The 18111-nt window shown below is 36.3% G+C and overlaps 3 protein-coding genes across 4 annotated transcripts; 1 reads left to right on the top strand and 2 right to left on the bottom strand.

Moving 5' to 3' along the window:
* Positions 1–303: 303 nt before the first annotated feature.
* Positions 304–1225, bottom strand: LOC111441371 (calmodulin-binding protein 25-like). Its single transcript, XM_023078327.1, has one exon. The coding sequence runs from the start codon at positions 1162–1164 to the stop codon at positions 454–456; it is 711 nt and encodes a 236-aa protein (XP_022934095.1). The 5' UTR covers positions 1165–1225; the 3' UTR covers positions 304–453.
* A 6471-nt stretch (positions 1226–7696) lies between these two features.
* LOC111441365 (probable mediator of RNA polymerase II transcription subunit 26b) lies at positions 7697–11633 on the top strand. 2 transcript variants are annotated; one of them, XM_023078320.1, is made up of 9 exons: positions 7697–8849; positions 8960–9028; positions 9112–9194; positions 10008–10060; positions 10153–10292; positions 10402–10429; positions 10519–10778; positions 10864–10954; positions 11095–11633. In XM_023078320.1, the coding sequence occupies exons 1-9, from the start codon at positions 8391–8393 to the stop codon at positions 11217–11219; spliced, it is 1308 nt and encodes a 435-aa protein (XP_022934088.1). In that variant the 5' UTR covers positions 7697–8390; the 3' UTR covers positions 11220–11633. The 2 variants fall into 2 exon arrangements, with proteins under 2 accessions (XP_022934088.1, XP_022934087.1); XM_023078319.1 differs by having other exon boundaries at positions 7698–8849; positions 10147–10292.
* Positions 11634–13585: 1952 nt separating this feature from the next.
* Positions 13586–17213, bottom strand: LOC111441970 (bZIP transcription factor 17-like). Its single transcript, XM_023079189.1, has 2 exons — positions 15259–17213; positions 13586–14294 (listed from the first exon to the last, which is right to left on the bottom strand). Exons 1-2 carry the CDS (start codon positions 17108–17110, stop codon positions 13852–13854), a joined length of 2295 nt encoding a protein of 764 aa, XP_022934957.1. The 5' UTR covers positions 17111–17213; the 3' UTR covers positions 13586–13851.
* Between the last annotated feature and the right edge of the window lie 898 nt (positions 17214–18111).

Genomic DNA, 18111 nt, shown 5'->3' with positions numbered 1-18111 from the left:
TTTATTAAATTTTAAGTTCTCTAAAAATATTAAAATGACCCTTTAATTTTTTTAATTGTTTATTATAATACTTTTAAATTAATAATTGAAATTTACTCCAACTAATTGACTCCATTTGAGGGAATTTGGTTAAACAATATTTGGGGATTTAGTCAACGAGTCAAATGTTGACTTTTTGTTTGTTTTTTTTTTTTAATTGTGTCATTAAAAATTCGAATCCATAATGGCAAAGCTAGGAAGCTTCCTTCCGTTGGATGCGTCGTCGTTTGAAAATAATAATTAAAAAAATTAAATATCGAATTATTTTAATGAGAAATAGGCGTTAATAATTTATACTATTTTTACCATTACATTAAATTACAGTAATTTCCAAAAAAAAAAAAAACTAAATATTAATTTCCAAAATTAAAAAAAGAAAAAAGAAAAAAGAAAAAAGAAATTATCCATTCACTATCAGATAACCGCCTTCCACGACTCGAGAGTGGGAAAAGACGAAAATGTATCAAAATCCGACCCGATTGGGTCATTATTCGGCAACCCTAAATCCGGCCCAAAAGAGAGTGGGCCCAGCCCAGTTATATCAGATCCGCTCCCGGAGCTCTGCTGTTGATGGTGGTGATGGTGGTGGTTGAGTAGAAAGGCAGACGTGTCCAGCGTTGGGAGTCCAGCACCAGCCCCAGCACCGCCGCAGACGGCGAAACTGACAGTTGGTCTCTGCGGCTCCGGCTTCAGAACAGGGGGAATCTGGAGCTGCGTATTACCAAATCGAACGCCGGTGACTTGCTGAACCATTTGGCGGAAATTAGCCGGGTCCGCCGTAATAAACGTGGTGTGATTCTTCTTGGAGGCTCTAGACTTGCGCTTGGAAATCTTGCCTCGAGTAGGCGGAATTGAAGAAGTCGTTGTCGTCGTCTGCCGGTTGGGAGCGGCGGAGTCCGGGTCGGAAGCGGCGGAAACAGTGGGGGTGGGATCGGCGGATTCAGGGGAGATGAGGTGGAGAAAGGAAGAGAAGGACTGTGAATCAGTGGGGAGAAGGGAAGTGTGGAGGGCTTTGGCCAGAGTTTGGGTTTCTCTAGAGAAGGGGTCGGAATTCCATGGGTCCTGAAAGGTGGAGCGGAACGGCCATGGATCGAGGACGGTCGGAAAGTTATCAGAGGACGCCATGGAAGAGCAGTGGAGAACAGAGTGAAGAAGAAAACAGGGGAAATGGAAGAAGAAAGGGAAGGGAAGCAGCAGTATAAATAGGGCGGTAGAGAGAGAGAGAGATGAGAGAGAAAACGCGTCGTGGAAGGGAAAACGCGCGTGAGAATTACTTTTTGTTCCGTACGTGTGAGAGAGAAAGAGAGCAAGTTTGTTACATTTTAACCATGGTTAGATTTGACCATGATTCAACTTTGGTTAATTATATGAATTTTTTTAAAAAATTAGAATGAGTCAAACACCACTCTTGCCCCGACAGGGATTGTAAGGCACTTGTTCTATAAGCAAAGAGAATACCATGTCTTAAATATCATGTAATTCGAGGCAGGGGCAGGAAGAATTGACAATTAAAAATGTATTTATAAACAGTAAAATTAGCTCAACTATGCTCGAATTTCAAGTCAACATTACAGCTTAAATATAAATATATTTATTAACAGCAAATTTAACTTAATCCATATTATCCATTTATTCGCACACACAGTTTTAATAAGATGATAATGACAAATTACACCTAAGTTTTAACAAGGGAGAGTTCATATTATATTTAACAATAATTTAAAAATGTGTCACATCATTATTTTTGCATATCCATATAGATTTAGTTAAATATATAAAATAATACAAAATTATAGAGATATTAGTAAATTAGTTAAAAAGAAAATATAATTTCATAACTTTCATATTAATGGAATTATTAATCATTAAACATACCAAATTTTTATTTTTATTAATTTTCTTAAATAAATATATATAATATTGAATCACATAAAAATAAATTATTTAGCTTTGATATCATTTGTATCAATCCACTTGTCTTGGGGTCAGTGTCCTTGTCGACACACCATCTGGTAACTTGACTATGATATCATTTGTAACAATCCAAGCTCACCGCTAGTAGATACTGTATGTTCTTATCCATTACATATCGTTGGTAGCCTCAGGGTCGAAACAAATGTCAACATCAACAATGTTATTCAAATATAAATATTTGAAAACTAGTCGTATCTTCTTATAGTATATTTTGAAACAAAATGTTTACTTTGACATCAAAAGTGACAAAAGTCACAAGTTATATAGCAGCGACCCGACACCATCCACAAATAAGAGTTGGTTGGATTAGATTTTTTTTTTCTTTCTGTTCGAATTAGGTTAAATTTTTTACAAAAAATTCGATTCATAAGGTAAAACTTTTTTGGTCTTGTCAATCAGATCAACCTTCGAATAAATTAAATAAAAGAAAGCGGGAAAAGAAAAAAGATTTGATGGGATTGGGATTGATGAATGGTGGGGTTAAGTTAGCTTTAGAGCTGAGCTGTCTCTTTTCTGCCAACCTTCCTTCCTACTTCCTCCATACTAAGATTCTCTACTTTACTTTTTTACGGTTTTCGTAATACACTTACGTGGTTTCGAACAATTCAAACTCGAGCTAGCGTCTTGCACTGAAATGCATGACAGCTCGAGCTTATTGCCTCAAACAGAAAAAGACACGATCATCGTTCATAACCTAAATAAATTCACCTAGAAAGTTATTACGAGCAAAATTCTCACTTGTTTCATTCAGTTACGAAGATCTTCCCGTCCTAACGCCTCAACTCTTAGTATAGTTCAGACCGTTCAAACAAAAACAACACAAACCGTAATATAAAAGAGTTCAATCGTTAGCTCGGGAAAATTTGATTGAACTCGCATATAAATTTATTATCATAAATCGAGATTTATATTCTTTATTTAAAAAAAAAAACCCTTAAAATATAAGTATATATTATATATTTATTTATTATTTATATTTGACCGCGTTGACCAGCCCACAGGCTGAGAAGCGTAGAAGAAACAGCTAGGGGTTTTCCAACATTCTAGAACACTTTATTTTTAAATAAAATAAAAACATAAAAATAACGCCGGCCATGACGTGGCTGCATACGTTAGCATGACAAAATGATGACGTAATGCAAATAATTTAAAATAATAATAACATTAACAAATAATATGAATGTAATGTGTGGTATGGATGTGATTTGTGATGCTGATCCATATCCGTCTCTACTGGACCCGCCCGCACTGTATCCCTACCCTTTCTCTCAAATTAACAATTATTTTAATTTCAAAAAATAATTATCTAATAGAATTCTAAATTTTTAAAAATAAAATAATTATCAAACCAAGCTACATTTTTTTAAAGTTTCTCATCGTACGGTCTAAATAATTTTGTCGTAATTCCGTTGAATAATAATTTTTCTATTTCAATCTCGACTCTAATGGTGACGTACAAGCTATGTTTAAATGAAAAAATTGGCCGTAAAAAAAAAAAATAAAAAAAAGGTATGGATAAGCAGGCGCACGTGCAGTGGACCCTACATCACTTTTATTTTAATTTTTATAGTAAAAAAAAAATTAAAATATGTTGATTTTGTAAAGGAAATTATAGACAAATAATTGCGAAGATTAGGGATTTAGTTTGTCAATTACTAAATATAATCCAAAAATTGTGTCCAATAATTCTCTGGTTATAACCCTAAACTACCTCGGTATTACGAGAAGTATTGCAACTTACGTGCCTCAACTTAATGGGGTCTCGGTTGATTTTCCTTCCTCTAGCTATTCAGATATTTCCTGTTCGCTAAGTTTGAAAAGTCCAAAGAGCGCAGACTAGCCATGGAGGTTGAATACGGTTTCCCGATTAGAGATCCATGGATCACTGATGATATCTCCTCATGACGTTTTGCCTCTGAAAGCATCATTCCTTCTAAATGTCGGGGAATCGATCTAATACATTCTTTTCGATCTTGCACTGAGAGTACACGAAACACCAACCTATGTCGACGAAAATAATTGGATTGCAACTACATTAAAAAATCCAGATAAAACATAACAATCAGGAATGAATGATAAACAACGTTTTTATTAATTTAAAACAAACGAGTTAGAAAATTCGAACGTGTGATCTCTTAATCAAACACAATATGTCGAATCTCGTCTCGAATCCATCGTCGTCGTAATTTTGTGGATCCCCTCCCATAATTTGAGGTCAATGGCTGAGTTTAGGGAAACAAACCATGATCCAAATGAGCAAGGATTGGGAAACACAGAGAAACATGGAACATTAAATAAGAAACACAACAAAGGCTCCTCGTGTCGCACGTTGGTTGCTGTCTGGTTTGAACGCCCCCTCCAACTTTGTCAAACCGTTATTAAGATTTTTGTTTTGTCTAGGAAATAGATAATTGCTTTATTAACTAATCTTGACCGTTCATTTATGTGATCGGATAAGGATATCGAGCCTTCATATATCTCTATAATGATACGATATTGTTCTTTTAATTTCATCGAAAAGACCTCGTACGAATGGAAGTATTGTTCCACGTTCGTAATTTTTTTTTATATATCTAATAAATGTAATACTTTTGTTTGTATTCTCGACAATTATCTGCTCGAATAATTGTCTACTCTAAAGATCGATACGATGATTGTTCTCACGCGAATCATTAATTTTTTACTATATAAAATATTGCAAAAATTTAAGTTTATTAATTACGAATCAATTGGTTTAAATTGACAAATAATCCACGTGGCACTGAAAAAGGAATGTTTGGGCCTTTAGGCCCAATGTTTGTCCCTTAGAAGCCCAAGATCCAAATATAGTAAAGTAATGAAAAGATTAAGCGCATTTTATGTTTGGGCCCATTTTAATTAGTTAATTAAAAAAAGGTATTTTATAATACCTCATAATATTCTGTCACATTCTCTTCACATTTTCTCTTCTCTCTCTACCTACTATGGTTCGAACCTGCGCACAGAGAGTCGAACTGACTATCAGTTCATGCTCTTGGCCAGCAAAGCTACGACACCGTTCGGTGGAAACATAGTCACAATTATAGTATTAATACTATATATCTTTTTTATTAAATTATAAATTTAATTCTTATAATTTAGTAAAAATAATGTATATTATCTTAATTACTATATTAACATTTCCCTAAATTTTATTAATTTTAAAATAACATTTTTTATATTAGGTATATATTTATTTAATTATATAATTATTTTTATTATTTATTTTCCTAACAACTATGTAAACTAGTTTTTAAATATTGAAATTGAGTTATACTTTTAATTAAATATTTAAAAATAAATAAATCAATAAAATCGACCATTTATGATATATTAATTATTTTAATTTTACAATTTAATATTATTTAAAAAATTAAATATTTAAGTTAAAAATATTAAATATAATATATATATTTATTGAATTTATGGAGGGACACGAAAAGGGTAGCCAACAAGTGCAAAAGGGGTTGGTAAGGATATGATAAAATCACGAGCTAGATGCCACGTGGCGAGCAACCGTAGGAGAGTTCAGAATATGCGTTGTATTCGCTATCGTTTACAAATACGGAGCGTTTTAACAAACACAGCAATAGGTAGATAAGATTGTACACGTCATCGAGCCGAGTTGTTTCCCTTTTGAATTGTCCATCTGACACGTGTCCCCTCCATTTCAAAACGTGATTAACACGTGTATCGCACCCCTTCTGTCTCTCTCACTGTTGGTCTCTGTCGCAATTCTCCACATGGCTTTCTATCCTCTTTCGGCTTGAATTTTAAAATTTCACTTTTACTCCCTAACTTTATACTTAATTGCTATTCAACCCCTATGGTTTTGGGGCCAATTTTTAATTTTAATATAATTTAAATTAATTGCATAATTTTTTTTAAAAAAAATAAATGATTAAATAATTACAATGGATTCGTAATTTATTATATTATATGCTTAAAAATGCATTGATTCTAGGTAAGGAAACAAATATTCGTTATCCACTCTATTTTATTTTTTTCTAAAATTAAAAAATAAAAGAAAAAAAGGTTTGAAGATGGTCCCCCCAACTCTTATTAACTAGATCTGGCATATGATAAATATGGCAAAAATAAAAGCTGCTTTTAAATTTTAATATTTTAAAAATAAATTTACATTTAATTAATTATAAATTATCACGTCATTAATTTATAAATTTGAAACCAACCACAAAATTAAACATGTCTGTCTCGTCCAATTAAATTGTGACACGCGAGACTAATTTAGCTCGAGCTCATTAAAAATTGTTTAAGCCAAAATCAATGAGTATAGAGTCATTGAAGGTCCATCATAACCCCGGGCATATGAAGTGCCGGATACAATATATGTAAATTCATTGAAGGTTCGTTCATTTTTTTTTTCGCCTCGGTTTTATGTTAGTAGTTTTGTCTCACTTAATTTCTTATCGAGACTAACCACATCGAACGTGGTTCTTGTCTCTCTTAGCCTATTATACACATAAACGCAACCTAATGTCATAACTTACGTATAAGTTTAATTCTAATCCTAAGCTGAGTAGGGTTAGACGTACTGATTAGAAATTATTCTGAGAACTGCTTATTTTGATACTCGAGCACTACTTTTACTAACATCATGCCCCCACCAGAGTCATACTTTTTATTTATTTATTATTATTTTAAAAAATAAAAATGTAATTTTACCATTAAATAAAAAAGGAAAAAAAAAAAAAGGCGTATAATATTTATTTAAATAAATAATAGTGGTATTTAAAATCTTGTCTCCCAAATTGGAATATATATAAAATGAGAAACCAATGTATGGTAGTAGGTGACGGCTGGAGGCGTGGGGGCCACGTGGAATCCGTAATATGAGCTTATCCACGAGACCGCGGCGTGTCGATACGACAATCACTGTCTGTCACTCACAGCCATGTGAGTGTAGCATTCAGCCGAGACGCGGAGCCGAGTCATCTGCATCTCGGCGATTTTATTTAATTTTTTAAATAATAAAAAAAAATATTTGACTAAAAAAAATACTCTGACTCGCCCAAACTCAACACGTTTGTCAAAATGGTCCGAGTCAAATTTTTACTCAACTCGTCATAAAAAAAATATATTTCACGTTTTAATTTATCGTTAAATTACAAATTTTTAAAAAATTTAGAATTTTAATTTTATATATAATAGATTTTTAAATTTTTAATATAATATTTTTAAAATTAAGACCTAATAAATATCACGTGTGTTTTTATTTTTATTTTGTATACAGAGCTCTAAGATATTACCCGAACATGCTCGGTCAACTCCTACGTTAGATAAATGAATAATCAAAAGATCATAAAATCTAACCTCCCACCTCAAGTGTCGTCAAATTAAAAAAAAAAAAAAATCACGTGAAGAACGTTACACGTTTAAATTCCCACGATTCACTCTTAATTACTTGGTCGTCTCTAAATCTCCTACCTTTCTAGTTCTATAAATTACTTTTAATAAATAAATAAAAAAAATAAAAATCCCACCTTTCTTAATAAATCTCATAGTCCTAGCATTTGCCCAAGATATTGATTTTTTTTTTTATAAATGTTAACTATATTTATTTAAAATATATATAATACAATTATATACATATATATAGAGAGAGAGAGAGAGGAGAGAGAGAGAGAGGGATTTATGTAGTCTTGGTTTGGATACCCCAAAATCTGTGCCCTTTTTGCAGCACCCAGTTTTATTGTAATCTCCAATTTGTAGAGAGAGAGAGAGAAACAAACAAACAAACAAAAAAACCCACAAATCCAATTCCAATTCCGAATCGAAATCAGTTCCATTGAAAGAGATTGAAGGATTGAATTTCTGTTCTTACTTTTCTCTTTCATTTTCCATTTTCCCCATATTTTTCTCCCCACTAGATTCCGGAACTTTTCCGAGATTAAAGAAGATAAAAGCAAAGCAACCAAGTTCATCTGTTACTCCCTTCGAATTTTCCAACAATCCATCAAAACAGCACTTGGGTGTTCATCAATCCCCTGTTTCTGTTCTGTTTCTGTTCCTGTTCTTGATCTGATCCTTGATTTTTCAACTCACTCTACACACATTAACCAACTCTTTGTTGGGTTATGAACGGATGAACTACGACTGTTAATCAGTTTGTTGCTAACCATTTTCTCTGGGAATCGGATTCTGGTGGTGTTTGATTAGTGTTTGAGAAGGGTTTTCTTGTTGGGTGTTTATCGTTTACGGATTTCCTTCCAAACCCACCTCGAATCAACTGGGTTTAACCCCAATTCTTTGTTAGGTTTTCGTTTCGACGGCGATGGAATTCCCACATCGATTCTGATTTTTCGTTTGTGTTCGATCGAGTTTTGTAGATTCCGATCATGGCCGCCAAATCTGGGTCGTTGGATTCGTGGAGGAATTACTTCCGGAATGCGAATTCGGATATCTTTAGCATAATCGATTACGCAATCTTGGTGGCGGCTTCTGATTGCCCTAAAGAGTTCAAGTTGAGGAGAGATCGAATAGCAGAGCAGTTGTTCTCTTGCCGATTGACTCGCTGTTTTGGCTGCGATCGAGTGGAGCTAGCGGTGGTCGGCGACGACAGCGACGGCGGCGAAACGGGTTTCAAGAGCGATTTTGCTGGAGATGGGTGTGAGTTTGAAGGCGGTGGTAGCAAAGAAAGCAAGGTTTATAGCAGTAGAGATGATGCAGGGGAGATGAATTTCATTAGCTTTGGTGAAGCTGAAGCTGAAGCATTAACTGATGAAATTGAACAAGAATCTCAGATTGTTGAGGAGGTTTTGAGGATCAAAGAGATTCTTAATAACTTCGAAGAAGCGGTAATGATTTCTTTGAATGTTTTTTTTTTTCATTTTCTGGGCTGTTCTTGTCTGTCATGATGATGATTATTGTTCTGTTTGTTTGTGTGTTCTTGTGTGTTCTTGTGCAGTCTGATTCAGTGTTGTTTGATTCACTTAGAAGACTTGAATTGATGGCTTTATCAGTTGATTCACTGCAGGTGATTTGAATTCTTCTGTTTGTTCTTGTTTATGAGGAAAATCTGGATTCAAGTTTTGAGTGTCTTTTTTCTCTCTTTATCAGGCAACTGAGATTGGCAAGGCTGTTAATGGCCTCCGAAAGCACGGATCGAAGCGCATCCGCCATCTTGCTCGAGTTCTTATCTTGTACTAAATCTTTCCTTCGAAGTTCATCGAGTATATATAGATGATATGTGATGAATGTCCACATTTGTCTGCTATGTTCTATAGATCTTATTGATTTGATTTTGAGCTGATCTGTTGAGTTTTATATACGACTTGTTGCATAGAATCGACAAAGAACGATCACTTTCGACCGTTCATGTTCCATTGTTTTGTTTGTTGAGTAGTTCAAGAGCTTTTCGAGCTCGTTTACTGAGAGGGTTCTCTATCTGTAACAGCCCAAATCCACCGCTAGTAGATATTGTCTGCTAGGGAGAGGTTTCCACACCCTTAGAAAGGATGTTTCGTTCTCCTCCCTAACCGATGTGAGATCTCACAATCCACCTGCCTTCAAGGCCCAGCGGCCTCGCTGACACTCATTCCATTCTCTAATGGACGTGGGACCCTCAATCCACTCCCTTTAGGACCCAACGTACTTATTGACACACCGTCTTGTGTCCACTCTCTAGGGCTTAGCCACCTCACTGGCACATCGCCCAGTGTCTGGCTCGGATACCATTTGTGACAGCCTAAGTCCACTGCGAGTAGATATTGTTCTCTTTAAGCTTTCCCTTTCGGGCTTACCCTCAAGGTTTTTAAAACGTGCCGACTAGGGAGAGACTTTCATACCCTTAGAAAGGATGTTTTGTTCTCCTCACCAACCGATGTGGGATCTCGCACTATCTGTCATGTCATGTCTTGTCTTCGATAACGTTTGCACTCATATCTGTCATGTCTTCGATATCTGTTATTACCTTACTTTGTTTGAGAGTAAAAGATCTACCTTATGGGTTGCAGGGAGTGGAAACAAATGGTGGACGTGTGGGTAAAAGCCACCGCTGCGGTTCAAGGTACAGTTCGTTTACAAATCTTTTGGCTGTCGTCAACTTTTTCGAGTTCGTTATTGAGAAACGTTCTTATTTTTGTTGACAAACAGCTGCAGAAGTCACACCCGACTCGAAAAACAAGTCTGCTGCTGCAACAGAAGAAGAAGATGATTATGAAGAAGAAGGGCTTCCATCTCCTCCTTTAGACGAAGCTGCATTTTTTACGACGCAGCCGACATCCATGGAGCTCTCACAAGTATGATTCTATTTCCTTGCTTATTCTATAGAAACGTTATCTACTTTACGTTACATCGTTTCTGATCGACTGTATTTTACTTTCGGTTCCGTTCCGTTCCCTGCTGAAGTTCTTTGATGGCATGGACGATGATGGAAGTGAGTTCGTTACGCAATACCCTCTCTACAGTTTTTAGCTTCCCATTTCTTAGATTCACGATTACGAATCGGGATATATGTCGTTTCAGATCCTCGAAACAGCGGGGAAGTCGTCAAGAACCGTGATAATGTGAGAAAAACATCGAATGGCGATCCAAATTCTACGAGGTGTAAACAACAAACCGTTCGAGAGGTCGACGTGCCTGCTAAGGTTAATAAGAGTCAAATGAAGGAACAAGTTGTGAAGCCAAATTCTGGGCTTTTGAGGCCACAGAAGCTAAGCACAGAGCAGAAGAACACACAGCGCAAAATGGATAAGCCTACAATCCCAAAGAGGAGCCAGCAAGATGTAAGAACAAGAAGATCTGAAACTACTAGGTAATTCGGCTCGACGTTCGAACTTTTACCTGATTTGTTCGGTTTGTGTTTACCAGAACTTCAAGAGCTCGGACGAGGTTGCGGTTCAAGTGAAACTTGAAGCTACAAAGAGGAAACTCCAAGAGAGTTACCAACAAGCTGAAAACGGTATTTGTTTCGTTTTTCTGTTCGTGTTCTTATCGATTCTAATACCACTTTCATAGGGAATGTTAAGGTTTAGTAGTATCGAATCGGTTAAGCTAAATGTTTACGAGTTTCTCAGTTGATTCATGGTGTTAATTCAACAGCCAAGAAGCAGCGTACGATACAGGTTATGGAACTACACGATCTTCCCAAGCAGGGACTCGGCCATCGAAATCCACACATAAAATCTGGAGGATACCAGCGGCATTGGGCGAACGGTCGGCGTTAGGATCGTCGATGTTAAAAGGTAGAAGACTGATGGTTCCAAGAATCAGGTGGAAGGAAGATGGTTCCAGCTAAAGCTCCCTGGCAAACAGTGTCTGTCTTGACCGACTTGCTCGAAGGTAAACATCAAGAAACTTGGGTTCGGTTTCGGTCTGGCGTGCCGGAGAAGGCGGTCGAGATTGTAAGGAGAGTTGGAGCTTTATCCTGTTTACATAATTACTGTATAGAAGGCTTGATTTGATATCCTCTTCACTTCAGTGACTGTTTGTTACATTCAAGGAAGCCTTTCTTTCATATAATTTGGCACAAAAACAAGGTGCAGTCCCATAAACAGTGTAAAATCTGATCTGTATACTCCTTCTGATGATGAATGCTCATTGTTCTTATGGAATAATAGCTACTGATTCATTCAAATGCTCTTCTTTTTGTTCTAGACCTGTTTGTTCGAGACGGGTTCGTTGAGGGGATAGAAACATGTCCAGTAATCGTTTTTTCGTTCTACTTCATGGTTGAGATGCGTTTGGTAAACGAAAAGTGATATTGAATGTCATGGGAAAGGTGTGGATCGTTAAGGTTCAACAGAAGTTGGAGAAAGTTGGAGGGGTTGTATATACTCTATTATGAGATACAAGATTCAAACATTTGTTAATCGTGCTTAGTTACCTACTGATTGTGTAACAGTCCAAGTCCACTGCTAACAAATATTGTCTACTTTGACCCGTTACAAATGGTATCAGAGTCAGTTGTCGGTGGTGCGAGACACTGGTCGGAGTAAAACTGGACTCTTTCTATAGCAGACACGGTCTAAAACTGTGACACTGACAGAGATAGGTATCGGGGGAGATGTGGCATGAGAGAGAGAGAGAATGTGGTGATGAGTTTATCCATTGTAGTAGTGGAGAAGGGAAAAGGGAAAAAGGGAGAGTTGATTTGATTTGATTTGCTTTGATTCCAATTAATATTTGCAAAGGATAAGGGTTTCCTATCCTTTGTCACACACCTCAAAAACCCATTACTCATTACCCATTTTTATTTCCCATATTGCCCTTCCCCCCAAAAAAAAAATTAAATTATAAACTATGTAAATTAACCATTATATGGAAGTAAATTAATTATTCATTTCTAGAAGTTTTATATAAATGGTAATTTTGTTTGCGAGACGATAAGGTGTCCTCGAATCAAATACAGAAAGAAAATTTGAAATTATTAAAAATTAAATGATTAAGATAAAATATAAAAAATTGTGTCTAATACATTCCTAAACTTTAAAATGTATATATACATAGATACCTAATATAGAAAATTTTATTTATAATTATATCTAAATTTCTAAAAACAACAACAAAAATTTTGTTCTTTTTTCACATAAATGTTGATGGAGTATATTGAAAGTCTTGAAGAACGAGAAGGCTGATCAAACGACTATCCTATAACTGAAATTTTCTTACCGAATCAAAAAGTGGCTTTGGTTATGAGTTAGCGATCAAACAGAAAAGGGCTTGAGTGAACTGAAAAGCTCAACTTTGTGAACCGTTAGGGAAATGGCCAAACTATACAAGAGTACCCCAAATACATACTTTTTAATGTATGTTAAAAAAAAATAGTTAAGACTAATTGAGTCGATAGTCTAACATTTACATCGATATTCAGCCGATAAAAATGATAAAAATAATAACTATTTTTTGTATTGATTTTAACCCGACATATGCAATATTTAAAATTTAAAAGAAAAACATATTTGAAGGATAAATACTATCTATTTTTTTTTTAAAAAAATAATAACCTTTAGAGAAGAAAAAAAAAAGAAAAAAAAAAAGCTAATTAGAAAGTGGTTGGATTTGGATAAAAACCCTAGACGCACTCAAAGCTAATTAATTACAATGGAACAACCAAATCCAAAAGGTTGACTTATTTGGTAGCTGACTTTGTTGTTGCTGCCGACATTAATTGGCACTTCCTTTTCTTCTACTTTTATTAAGATAAACTCAAAAACTCAAACTTTGTATATACCAAATCTGTGGGTATATAAAACATACCAAAACATTCAAATGTCAAACATACCAAAACATTCCAATGTCGAGACAACTCCAGAAACGACATTTGAGTGCCAAAGAATCTGTGCACTCGGCTCGTTGTTTGAACTCTACAACATTTGGGTGTCAAAGAAACTCGAACTCTACAACATCTCAATTAATCTCACGGGAAAACCCATCTAACTCTACAACATTTGGGTGTCGAGCCATCAGAACTCAGGGAAAATTAACCTGCTTACGCACATCTCAATTAATATCACGGGAGAACCCATTTAACTCTACAACATTTGGGTGGCCGAGCCAACGGAACTCGAGGAAAAGTGAACAGAGAAAAAAGGAGTACAATGGACATAGTTAAACAATACATATTCAAACATTAGAGTTTCTAGCACTTACTGCTTTCTATCCAGAAGATGATATGCACCCTCCACGTCTATTGATGACCGAGTTCCTTTAGAATGTCACTAAACTAATCTTAAAAGTTAAGCATTACAAGCTAAATTCAAAGTCATGATCAGAAGGTTATTCTTCAAACCCGCCAATTGTCCTGTGTATCTACATGTGTGTGATATATAAATAATTTGGCAAAATGGTTTACAAGTTTTAAGTCGACACGAGATGAGGACCCGCATGGGGGAGAACACATGAATATGTGACATACTTGACACTGTCCAGTACCACAGAGACAAATATTCTCGACATTGACTTTGGCGTAATCACGCCGTCGACTTCGCTGTCACCAGCTTCTCTTGGATCAATGAGAACAGAAACTACCATGGAGGAAGATGTTTTATTGTTACCTGGAAAGCTGTCTTTGCGTGGGTTTCTAACAGGTTCTTCTGTGATGTTGAAATTTGATCCACTTAAGGGAACCCGAAGATCACCCAGGATTCTCCTGTTCTTTCCCTTGTTAAGACGAGTAGCATTCCTACCATGCGCTCGAGAAGTATTGACAATTGAAGATGCTGGAATTATTACGCCCGGAGATGTTGCCGAAACGTCAAACTGGAACACTTCCGTGCACAAGCCAGAACTCAACATCGGTCCTACAGATGAAGAAAAATCATAGTTATGTATAGAACGACGATTGGCCTAGACCATCAAGCAAAACTTGAGGATATTAAAGTTTGACACTCATTTAATACATCACATAATCATTAGATCGAATCCTCATACACAAAAACGTGTACCCCCAAAATCAATTTTCTGCCTACTACTTTGCACATAAATCGGGACAATATATGGTCTACAAGATTCTGTCAAAAATGAAACTGGAAAATGGGTCGGAAATCCTAAACGAAAAGGACGAAAACGTGAAAGTCATGGCAACAGCTTCCCCAATGGCCGAACAGCCTATACAACCAAATAGAAGCAAAACAATCATCTCCAAGGAAATGCAAGAGTTTATTAGTTTCAATTCGTGTTTTCCCCTTTTCGCACAAGTGGGACGCATTGTAAAGCAAGTTTTCCCACAAGTAACAGGTAGATGTTGCTTTTTCAAGGGCATAAAACAAAAATTATATTCGTGCAAACACTTCTGAATAAAATCGATTCATGTTCATGTATCAATATCTGATGAAAAATAATCCTAATCCACGTGTGAAACTATGTTCTATGGTTTAAATGCTCAAAAACATCTCTTGACGGGCATTATGTCACAATCAGGTTTGTTGAAGAAAATTGAAGTCCAAGACATTTATAACAAATTTGTCTTACATCATCAGTATAAAGGCTAACTAGGGAAAACAATGAGTCAATCTTCCTGCCTACTTTTAAAATTACATGGGCACCAAAAAAAGGACACGATGCTCGCATATATCCAGTGTCAATATGTCTTGTTTCAACAGCCATCTGATAGTTGATACCATTAGAATTCTAAATCCCAATAGAAGAGGTAAATTCAAGCAGATTGTGCAACAAATGAAACTTCCAAATATCATCATGCCATGCATAGAAATTGTATATAAAGACTAGTAATCATAATTAAAATGTTAGCGTGCTGGGCATTACCTGCAAGACCTTCACGAAACCACTGTTGGAGTTTACCATCAGCCGCAGTAGACTTGATATTTGGGATTGTGAGGGCTGGACTAAGATCCCTAGGAATTGCAAGACCAGTCTCCCTAGCCTTGTTCGTATCAGAAGCCTTGCGAGAGGCCATAGCTTTCTCGCCAGCCAGGAAAGAATGAATTATCAAGTTTCCATCAATCTTCACTAATTTGTCATTCCTTGGAACGTATAAAGAAGCAACAAGAGGTTTGCTAGCATTTCCAAGCTTATTAGACTTGTTTGAATCATTTAAATGCTCTGACCCCTTTCCTTGTTGATTGAATTTAATATCTCGCCCTTTCCTATAAACTCCCTCACATTGTAAGCGGTTCAAAGTACCAGATTTTCCACAAGGAGTTCCTACATTCCCACCATCGGATAAATTGAAATGCCTATCGACTCTCAAAACCCTCCCATGATTCTGATTGTATAAACTATCACCAACAAATGCCAACTTACCAGGAACTCCTTCAACATTTCCAAACCTGTCATTCACTACAGGAACTAGACCACCAAAAAGCATAATAAAGAACAACAGACCCAGAAAACTAACACTGGCAACCTTCTTAGTTCTTCCCACAGCCTTCTTACTCTCATTCTTTTTACTCCTAGCTGCAGAAGCAGGTTGTTGGGGCTTTAATCTAGGAATAGGAACCAGAGGGACCTGAGACCCTTGCGGTTTAACAACATACGGAGCACATGGCACCCATGGATAAGACATTGGAGGCATTGAGGGATGTGGGTACATACCAGGAGGAGGAGGCTGACACATACCACTACCACTCAGCTGCTGTCTCAGAGCTGCATTCTCAGCCAACATATACGATATCTTACTATTCAATCCAGCAATGGTTGAATGCATGATTCTCACTTTATCCTCCAACTCCTCCACATAATGTTTTTTCCTCTGCCTGGAAAGCTGCGCACTCTCTCGATTCCTAATCAACCTCGCTTTCCTCTTCTCTTCGTCCTCATTTACAGCACAGGAATCCAATTGGGGATTGGTAGTTTCCGCAGGAACAGATGACCTTTGATACTTGGATGATCTAAAATCTGCGTTACCTTCATCCTGTTCTTTCTTCCTCTTAGTCATACAAAATTTCCCTATTTCCTCTGATTTAATCTTCTGGTCGACACTAACATCATAATACTCCGCATTAGAAGATCGGCAATTCATTCCTTCATAGACGCCAGAATCGAAATTTCCAGAACCCGAGCCCTGAGACGACGCTGGCTCGCCTGAGAATTCATGATCACGCCCACCGCCACCATGCTCTGGGGAAGGACAATTCACAATCCTCGAACTCTTCGAGTCCCATCCACCAGAATGAGTCGAAAAACACTCGCTATCCGCATTTCTTAATTCAGAAGATTGATAGTTTAGAAACTCACCTTCATCGGGGGACTGCTTGCATGAAACCGCAGAGCTCACCGATCCTGGAGAGCATGCAGGGCAGGAAACACGAAAAGCAGCGCCCCCAGAAGCTTCCTGGTCAGCCTGGAGTGGGATATCAGGAGGCAAGTCCAGCGAATTGGTAGTTTGATCCAAATCTTCGGAGATGAGGAAATCGTCAGCCTCAGAGGGGAGGAAAAAACCGTCAAGATCGTCAAAGGTTAGCTCGAAATCTTCATTTTCGTCGAATCCCAAATCCAAGGCCGTGGAATAAAGAAAAGGGTCACCGGGGTCGTGATCGGGATCGGAGAAAAACAAAGAGTCGAAAGGCGGAATTGGGAGGGAATCAAATTCGGAAGCGTAAGCGGTGGAATTAGGGTTTTGATCGGAGGGGGGAACAACTACAATTGGGTCAGCCATGGTTAGGGTTCTGGTGATGGTGAGGAAGATTGGTTGGATTTATAAGGGGAAGACTGAAAGGAGAACAAATGAAACGCAAGCTCACCGCGTTCTTGGTCAAGCGCGCGTCAATCTCCCTCTCTTAATTCTTTGACTCATTTTAAAATTACGCAGGCTTATAATCAGACCCTATGGTAGCAATAGATTCTCTAAATTATAAAATCTCACAGTTGAACTAGTCATTCATATAATACGTAACAAACCAGATAATATCTACTTGCAATGGACTCAAATTGTTACAATAATATAATAATATTTCCATTTGATTCTCACCATTAATTCCAACAAAAAAAAAAAAGAGTTATTTTAATTTTAATTTAATTTATGGTGTTAGTTAGGTTTAATGTTCAGGTGAGTTAGACAAGTAAGCTAAATTTGGTGTCACTCCACTAACGAGAATCATTAATAACCCGTCACGAGTTAGATAATAGTGTTGAGTAACATGTTTGGTACCACATTTTACCCGCTTGCTTGAAACTTTGTCATATTTAAGAGTCCGATTAAATTATCAAAAATGTCTTTAAACTATGTTGTCGTCTTCGATTTTAGTTTTAAATTTTAAAATATTTTATTTTAAAGTTTATTTCAAATCCGCTCTCGTACGCTTTTGTCGTTAAATTTATAGAAAAAGTTTATATTTATTTATGTGAACAAAATTTTGATTTTTTTTTATTAAGATTACGTGTGTTAAGTTAGATGAACTATGCTCGGATTAAAATTAAAATGTTGCAAAATCAAAATATATTAAAATATTTTTGATCGATGATTATCACATACTAATAATTGTATATAAATTAAAAATGTACTCGACACTCTCCTAGTATAGAAAAAATGTCCAACTTTCTTTTTAAAGATTATTATGCAAAATTATAAAAATTTAAAAATTAATCTTATACTCGAAACGTTCTAAGGTGCAAAATTCATACATCTTGAATAAAAATGATGAGTATGGGTATTATGTC

This window comes from Cucurbita moschata, unplaced genomic scaffold, assembly GCF_002738365.1.
Source record: "Cucurbita moschata cultivar Rifu unplaced genomic scaffold, Cmos_1.0 Cmo_Scf00004, whole genome shotgun sequence".
Classification (NCBI taxonomy): domain Eukaryota; kingdom Viridiplantae; phylum Streptophyta; class Magnoliopsida; order Cucurbitales; family Cucurbitaceae; genus Cucurbita; species Cucurbita moschata.
This window is presented reverse-complemented; position numbering and strand designations above follow the sequence as displayed.

Bases quoted from the DNA above. Each gene is read 5' to 3' on its own strand.
- LOC111441371 (XM_023078327.1), bottom strand. From the start codon at position 1,164: ATGGCGTCCTCTGATAACTTTCCGACCGTCCTCGATCCATGGCCGTTC.
- LOC111441365 (XM_023078319.1), top strand. From the start codon at position 8,391: ATGGCCGCCAAATCTGGGTCGTTGGATTCGTGGAGGAATTACTTCCGG. The intron at 10,779-10,863 runs GTAAGAACAAGA...TGTGTTTACCAG, and splicing joins CAAAGAGGAGCCAGCAAGAT to AACTTCAAGAGCTCGGACGA. The intron at 10,955-11,094 runs GTATTTGTTTCG...TTAATTCAACAG, and splicing joins TTACCAACAAGCTGAAAACG to CCAAGAAGCAGCGTACGATA.
- LOC111441970 (XM_023079189.1), bottom strand. From the start codon at position 17,110: ATGGCTGACCCAATTGTAGTTGTTCCCCCCTCCGATCAAAACCCTAAT. The intron at 14,295-15,258 runs GTAATGCCCAGC...CTTCATCTGTAG, and splicing joins GTTTCGTGAAGGTCTTGCAG to GACCGATGTTGAGTTCTGGC.